Raw genomic sequence first — 8,176 nt, forward strand, 5'->3', positions numbered from 1 at the left:
CTGTCCAGCTCCACGTCTGGGCAGGAGTCACCCACGGGGACCACCCTCCACTCTGTCAGGATGCCCTTCACAACCCTCCTCTCCAAACCCACAACTGAAATCCCTCAGCCATTCTTGTGCCAAGAGAAACAACCAACCCACAAACCCCTATCTCTTGGCTGACCACCCTGGCTGTCACTTCTTTGCCTTCTTGAGGTGCCCACCCAAAGTAGAACACCCCCAGGGCAGCCTACTCTGTCTCCTCTGCTTCACCCCTTGGCCTGAAGTTCAAGGCCCACACCAAGCACAGAACAGGCTCTGCTTCATCAATGCTTATCTCTGCTGAAGTAAAGGAAAGAAGTTTGGAAGAACAGTCACTCGCCAGGATGTGGAGAAAAGGGTTCAGCCTCTGGATAGCTGGTGCCCCCAGAAGTGTCTCCGTCTTCGGGGACCCCAGGACTGCAGCACTCTCCAGCCAGGCCCCAGGCTCCCTCTCCAGCCCCTGTATGTGCTTTTCCTTCTCTCTGCTCTGAAGCTCAGTCTCTCAGGCCCCAGTGAGCCCACATCAAGCCCAGGCAGAGGGGCCAAGGCAGCTGGGACGTTGGGGGCTAGAAGATGTAGCCTCACCTTCAGAATGGGGCTTGCCTCCTAAAAAAGCACCCTGCCTCTGCCCCAGCCCCTCCAGATGCCCTGACCTAGCACTCTGGTTCCTGTGGGCTCTGTGCTTCAACAGGGGAAATATGGGGTCTGGGAGCTCCTGGTAGGAGCGGGTGAGAACTATGTTTGGGGATGTTTAGGAAGAAAGCCTGGGAAGGAGTGCATCCCATGGGAAGCAAAGGCCCCACAGGGAAGGAGTCCCAGGCAGAGCCAGAGAGGGAGATAACCAGGGCTGCACCTGGGCCAAAGCCCACCACAGCCTGGAGGGACAGGGGCAGCCCAGCATTCCAGACCCTGGGCCGTCGTGAAGGCCCCTCTCACGTGCCAGCATTAGCTCTGAGTTTCTTAGGTGTAGGGATGGCTAGTGTCACTGGGCAGAGCAGCTGCCGGCTAAAATGGTCTCCCTCAAGCCACCGGTCCCCAGCAGGGGTTGAGCGGGCTGTCCCACTCCTCCTGACCCTTGAGGGAAGTGTTAGATGCCCAGACTACCCAGCCCGAGGGAGCTGCCCCGTCACGGGTCCTGAAGAGTCCCAGAATCAGACAAGCTGCCGCCACCGCACGCCCCGCCCTCAGGCCCCGCCGCCACAGCACTCACCAGCCGCTCAGACATGGGCGTCTTGTCTCCGTCTGGGAGGTGCTGCTCCAGAGCCAGCACGATACAGTTGGCGATGATGGTGGCCAGAATCATGTACTCAAACGGAGTGCGTGGGTTAAGGACTGGCCAGGAGGCGCAAAGAGGAGAGGCGAGGACGCCAAGGCCGGCACCGCGCAGTGCAGCAGCCGGGCCCGGCCGCCTCCAGAGGGGCTGAGAATGACCAGGTCCGGAGCCCACCCCACCCTTCCGCCCCCATCCTCCCCGATCCTCGGGGCGCCGCGAGGGCCGCCTCCGCAGTCGCAGCCGCCAGCCCCTCAGCTCGTCCCCGCGGCCGTCAGCACCGCGGACAGCGCCCCTCAGAGGCGCCGCCCGACTCCCAGCCCCTCAGCACGTCCCCGTGGCCGTCAGCACCGCGGACAGCGCTCCCTCCGCGGCTCCGCCTGACGCCCGCTCCCCGAGGGAGGGGGCCCTGAGCCCCCCGCGCGCAACGGAAGGACCCCGCGCAGGCGCACACTCCTACCTAAAGACACGCAGCCACATGTACCTACACAGGCACGTGAACACCCATGTACCGAGAGTCCCGAGCGCACGCACGCGCAGCACTGGGTTCACGCTCTGCCCTCACACACTCAGGCACCTGCAGTCAGGCGCGCGCACGGGCTCGCCTCCACCCGGCGCTCACACCTACACGGACACCGATTCGCCCTCGGGTGCCCTCCAGGCTGGCCACGCGCTCTGCGCCGGCATCGAGGGAGAGAAGGGACGAGCTCAGGGGTAGGGGGCTCCGCCCAGCGCCCAGCCCGCTCCCGCGGCCGCCGCCACCACGACCACACACAGACACAGAGAAACACAAACACGCACGCACACGCGGCGCGCCGAGGGCCCGGAATCCGCCCCGCCCCCTCCTCGCCGAGCGACCCGATGCGCCTCTCCCCAGGGCGCACCCTCCTCCAGCCCCGGGAAAGATGGCCACTGGGCGCAGCATGCGGCCGGCCCCCTCCCAGGCCCCCGGCCCAGGCCGCCCCCCCAGACCCCGCAAGGCGCAGACGCCGGACGCCGCGCCCCGTTCCCGTTCCCGCGACCTCGGGAGCCCCTGGCCCCCACCCGGCCCGGCACCCGGCAGGATATGGCCACTCGGTGATGCGCTTGGCGTATTTGCGGACGACGTTGTCCTCGCTGAAGACGAAGAGCGAGCGGTTGACGGTGAAGCAGTTCTGCTTGACCGGGATGGGGTTGTACAGCGCCATGGTCCGCGCGCGCTGCGCGATCGACTGCTTGTAGAGGACCCGCTGGCCCGGCTGCAGCCCCCCGGGGCCCGGGCCGCCCGCAACGCCGGCCCCGCCGCCCCGCGCCCGCTCCCCACCGCCGGGGCCCCCATAGCGGCCGCCCAGCTCGTCCCCGAAGCGGACCATGGCTCCCGGGCGCTGAGCGCATCCCCCGGCCCGGCGGCCCCGCGGGGATCGGAAGGCGCGAGGTGCGCCCTGCGCTCTAGCGGAGCAGCCGCGGAGCCGCCGGACCCGCACCAGACCTCGCCCAGCCGGCAGCCGCCGCACCCGACTCCGCCGCCCGCGCCACGCCCTATATGGGGCCGGTCACGTGGTGGCGCCAAGCCAATCCGCGCCCGCCCCGCCCGCCCGGATCGCGCCCGCCCCGCCCCCAGCTGGCCGCCCCCGCCCTGTCCCCTAGCCCCGTCCAGCCGCCGGCCCTGGGGACCGCGCCTCGGCCCCCGGGTCCTCCCGGCTGCGCGAGAGCGGTGAGTGTGCGCCCTCCGCGCGTCCCGCCTCGCTCCCGGCCAGCAACTGACCAGATGCTGAACTGGGCAGCTGAGACGAGGAGCTGGGCGGGGCTGAGTCCTCGACGGCTAGCTGAGCCGCGCAAACGACACCCCCGGACCCCGGAGGCATCGCCAGCTCCGAGCTGCTGTCGCCCAAAGCGGGGAGAGGGAGGCCCTCGTTCCCCAGGTTCTCCACACCTCACTTCTCCCAGCGGCCACATCGCCCACTCCCCTCCCCCTCGCTGTGATCACCGGGCTCTTCCAAGAAGACGTTGACTCCCAGGTTCTCTCCTGCCTTCATTTCAGGGTCTTCGGCGTCAAAAGAGAGGATGCTGTCAACTCCTGGTCTCGGGTTTTCAGAATGCACAGCCCTCTCCTGGGCCCCTCCTCCCTCAGTCGTGTCCTAGACCTTCCCATCAACACACACTGAATCAGCTCCAAAACCTCAATTCAGAGATTCCTGTGTTCCACCATTCCCTCAAAAAAAAGTTTAAAGAGAACTTGTTGTATGCTATTCAGCCAAAATCTCCACCAAGCACTATTAGATGCCAGGTGCTAAGCTTCCAGCTCTGCCTTCAGGGAGCAGACGTTCTTATACAAGGGCAGTGTTCACACAGGGTTTATTTGTGCCCAGCCTTGTTCTCCTGGATTCACACACTATTTGCTCATCCGGACCTCACAATGTTCAAATAAGAAGCCTTTCCCGAATCAGCGACAGAGGCCGTAAGCCAAGCGTCCCTTCCACCAGCGCATGAACAGCCAGTCAGCACCACCACAGCATCGGCAGCAGGGCTGTGAAAACGGAATAGGAGTCAGAGAAGGCGACTTTCAGGAAACGGTCCTTGAGTGGACCTGAATGAAGAATGAGACAGGACGCTGAGTGCAGAGACTCGGGGATGGCACTCTCGGGGCCAGGCAGACTGAGGTCTGGCCTCTGGCTGCCGTTTTTAGTGTGATGGGAAGTCAGAGGAGAGTTTGGAACAGACAAGTCGTCCTTTGACTCCTCTAAAAAGATCCCTCTGGCCGCTCAGTGGGGAGCAGACTGCAGGGTGCGGTGCGGGCATCACTTGGGACGTATTCAGAGGCGAGCGGCCCGGCTCCCAGGTGGGACCATGCACTGTAGTTTTAACCTCCTCAATCAAGTCATGAAGTGTGCCATTTCAGGAACACAGACCCTCCCATCGCTCTTCCCTCCCCATGTCACCATGTACACTTTTGTCCTCAAGCTCGTCACCTCACGGCCCAGGGTGGCTGCCATAGCAGGAGGCATCATGTCTGTATACCACCATCTCAGATAGGAAGGAACAAGCATGTGTAAAAAGGACATTTTTTTAAAGTATAGTTGATTTATAAAGTTGTGTTAGTTTCTGGTGTACAGCACAGTGATTCATTTATATCTCTGTATAATAGTTCACATCTGCTAACCCCAAACTCCCAATCCATCCCTCTCCTACCCTCCTCCCCACTGGCAACCACAAATCTGTTCTCTGTGTCTATGAGACTGTATCTTTTCCCTAGAGAAGTTCATCTGCACCATATTTCAGATTCCATATATAAGTGATATTCTGTTCTCTGTCTGTCTGACTTACTTAGTATGACGACTTCTGGGTCCATCCCTGTTGCTGCAAATGGCACTATGTCATTTGTACGGCTGAGTAGTATTCCGTTATATTTTCTGTTTCAAGATGGCAGAGTAGGACACGTGGTCATCTTTTCCTGCAAAAGCACCAGAATTGCAACTAGCTGCTGAACAACCATTGACAGGAGAATGTTGGAACCCACCAAAAAGAGACACCCCACAACCAAGGACAAAGGAGACGGTGGGAGGGGCACAGTCCACTTAAAGCCAAACCCCGTGCCCACCAGAGATGCTTGGAGGGCACAAACAAACCTTGTGAGCACCAGGACAGAGGGAAGGAGCAGTGGCCCTCACAAGACGCTGAGCCAGGTCTGCCTTTGAGTGTTTGTTTGAGAGTCTCCTGCAGAGGCGTGGGCCAGCAGTGGCCTGCCCCAGGGACAGGGGCTCCAGCAGCAGCAGCGCCGCAGTCATGGCACGTGGCACAAGTCCTCTTGGAGGAGGCCGCCATTAGTCACGCTCTAGAGCCGCCGGCTTTACAACTCAACATCCAAAAAATGAAGATCATGGCATCTGGTGCCATCACTTCATGGCAGATAGATGGGGAAACATTAGAAACACTGACAGGCTTCATTTTCTTGGGCTCCAAAACCACTGCAGATGGTGAGTGCAGCCATGAAATTAAAAGACGCTTACTCCTTGGAAGAAAAGCTATGACCAACCTAGATAGCGTATTAAGCAGCCAAGACATTACTTCGCTGATGAAGGTCCATCTAGTCAAAGCTAAAGTTTTTCCAGTAGTCATGTATGGATGTGAGAATTGGACCATAAAGAAAGCTGAGTGCTGAAGAATTGATGCCTTTTGTGGTGCTGGAGAAGACTCTTGAGAGTCCCTCGGATTGCAAGGAGATCAAACCAGTCAATCCTAAAAGAAATCAGCCCAGCATATTCATTGGAAGGACTGACAATGAAGCTGAGGCTCCAATACTTTGGCCACCTGATGCGAAGAACTGACTCATCGGAAAAGACCCTGATGCTGGGAAAGATTGAGGGCAGGAGGAGAAGGGGACGACAGAGGACAAGATGGTTGGATGGCATCACCAACTCCATGGACATGAGTTTGAGCAAAGTCCAGGAGATAGGGAATGACAGGGAGGCCTGGCATACTGCAGTCCATGGGGTCACAGAGAGTCGGACACAACTGATCAAGTGAACAGCAACAAACAAGTATTCCACTGTATGTACATACCACACCTTCTTTATCCACTCATGTGTCCATGGACGTTAGGTTGCTTCCATGTCTTGCCTGTTAGAAACAGTGTTGCTGTGCGCGTAGGGGTGCATGTATCTTTTCAAGTTCGAGGTTTGGGGATACATATCCAGGAGTGGGATTGCTGGATCGTGTGCAACTCTATTTTCAGTATTTTGAGGACGCTCCACACTGTTTTCCACAGTGGCTGCACCAGTTTACATTCCCACCAATAGTGTAGGAGGGCTTCCTTTTTTCTCTACCCTCTCCAGCACTTGTTATTTGTGGGTTTTCTGACTGGTGTGAGGTGGCACCTCACTTGTTCTGGTTTTCATTTTTCTAATAATTAGCAATGCTGAGCATCTCTTCATGTGCCTATTGGCCATCTGTAAGGACAAACATTTCCAAAAAATAAATAAAATGATATTGTTTTATAACAAAGGAAAGTTCTCTCAGAGAAGAAAATTTATCTTCAAACTCCAGTGGGCAGACCAGGGCCATGTACCACTCCTGGCTTCAAGAGGGTGGGGAAGTGAATGTACCACAGTGAGAACTGGGACCCCCACCGTCCACGGAGGTGGGGAGACGTAGCACCAAAGAATGCCAGGGCTCACTCCACTGGGAGTTTCGGGGGGGGCTGTCACAGAGAGAAAGGGGAGGCCAGCCCGGAGATTCTCACGGAAGCCCGGAGAGGGGTGTGACGCACAGTGGTCCCCTGCAGAGCTGACTGAAGGGCTGCTGTGTCCATTGTGAGATGTGAAAGAGAACTGTTGACCGATGCTCCTTACTGAGACGGGATTGCTGGCCACGGGATTCTGTATTTCACACAAGTGGAGAGGTCGTGTCAGATATCGTGACAGAAGCTCAGAGGAGAGGCCACAGCTGAAGTGGGACTCTGGACGCCGTGTGGAGACTTCTTCTCTGCCCCCTCACCCTCCACCCCTCCCACTTTGCTCTGTGCTGTGCGCTGTTACCGAGCCAAACTTGGGTCAGCTCGGCTGCAGGCAGTAAAGTCAGCCTACCAACAGCGGGCTGTGGTGAAGCAAAGCGCAGCGTTTATTGCAAGGTGTCCAGGATGGGGCCCAACAAGGGAGCTCAGGCTCAAAGACCCCAAATCCACAAAGGCTCTCAGGGAAGGGGTTTTCAAGGCAGGACGAAGGGCGAGGGTCTCAGCGTGTGTGAGCAGCTTGTGCACACTCCTGATTGGTTGGTGGTGAGATAACCAGGCGGTATTTGGGGAATTAGCGTCATGAACCTTCTGGTTCCAGTTGTTCTGGGGTCTTCGTGCCGACAGGCAGCAGTCAGTTAGCCTCTCCACCTGGCAGGGGTTTCAGCACCTGCAAACAACTCAAGGATATGGCTCAGGGTGTTATCTGCAGCCCTTGAGGAGGAATGAAAGGTCCTCAACTTTGTTCTATGACTAAATTATTGTCTTCTTTGACTACTTCGTTTCAGCATTTTCTCACTTATCTGATTAAATTTGCTTTTTTGGATATCAGAGAAGGCCTAAGAGACTGAAACTTTTCTACAAACAAGAGACAGGGGACCCAAGGTGGTCTGTCATGGGAAGATCTCCAGGGTCCTTCCTGGTTACATGTAGACCACAGAGCTCATTCCCTTGGCCTCTGGCTCTTGGTGCTGCTTGGCCAGTGTTGAGCACCATGGCCAGCTGGAGGCAGGAAAAAGTGAGGTCAGAGTCCATTCCCCCAGCCCCTCCACTGGCCACCTGGGCTGGGCTTTAGGCCCCAGCTGAGGGCCCTCCCCTGTCAGGCACCCCCTCCCCTCCTTTTCTCTCTCCAGGCCCAGGTTTCTGCTCCTGCCCCTTGTTCCTGCCGAGGGCGATGCCAATGCCTGAGGGTTATTAGAGCTTTCCCTTGAGGTTTCACTGCACCCTGCGCAACTCATGGCAGACGGTCCCTCAAACGTGCCACCTGCCACATCCCTGCCTGAATCAAAGTCGTCATCATGGAGGGAGTAATGCTGATAGAGAGATGAGGCCCCTGGGGTGCTCAGCAAGATGGAGCAGATCAAAGGGAGACAGAAGGAGCCCCAGAGCCCTCGGAGGGGAGGAACGCAGAGTCCAGTGTCCCAGGGCCGTGAGAGGGGCAGTGTCCACCGAGAAGTCACAGTTATCGGCCAAGTGCTGTAGAGATCTGGGCAGCTAACTTTCCTTGGCATGAAAGACAGAGGTGTCTGTTCCCTTGAGAAAAGCATTTTCCAGGAGAAATGGGAAACAGCCTGAGTGGAGTGAATAAAAGAGGGTGGCTCGTGAGGACGTGCATACAAAAGGTGGACACAGCCAGCTCAGTGAGTTTTCCCCAAAGAAGCAGACATGGAACCATTGCT

At 57.9% G+C, this 8,176-nt stretch overlaps 1 protein-coding gene across 2 annotated transcripts in view; it reads right to left on the bottom strand.

The window, feature by feature from the left end:
- CACNA1B (calcium voltage-gated channel subunit alpha1 B) overlaps nt 1-2,643 on the bottom strand; it is a 209,995-nt gene extending 207,352 nt beyond the window's left edge. For both annotated transcript variants that reach the window (XM_070380086.1, XM_070380087.1), the window contains exons 1-2: nt 2,360-2,643; nt 1,232-1,337 (exon numbers count right to left, since the gene is read on the bottom strand). In XM_070380086.1, the coding sequence (XP_070236187.1) occupies nt 1,232-1,337; nt 2,360-2,643 (390 nt within the window). The remainder of the gene's footprint in view (nt 1-1,231; nt 1,338-2,359) is intronic.
- Nucleotides 2,644-8,176: the final 5,533 nt, after the last annotated feature.

The sequence above is a fragment of the Bos mutus genome, chromosome 11 (assembly GCF_027580195.1).
Source record: "Bos mutus isolate GX-2022 chromosome 11, NWIPB_WYAK_1.1, whole genome shotgun sequence".
NCBI classification, from domain to species: domain Eukaryota; kingdom Metazoa; phylum Chordata; class Mammalia; order Artiodactyla; family Bovidae; genus Bos; species Bos mutus.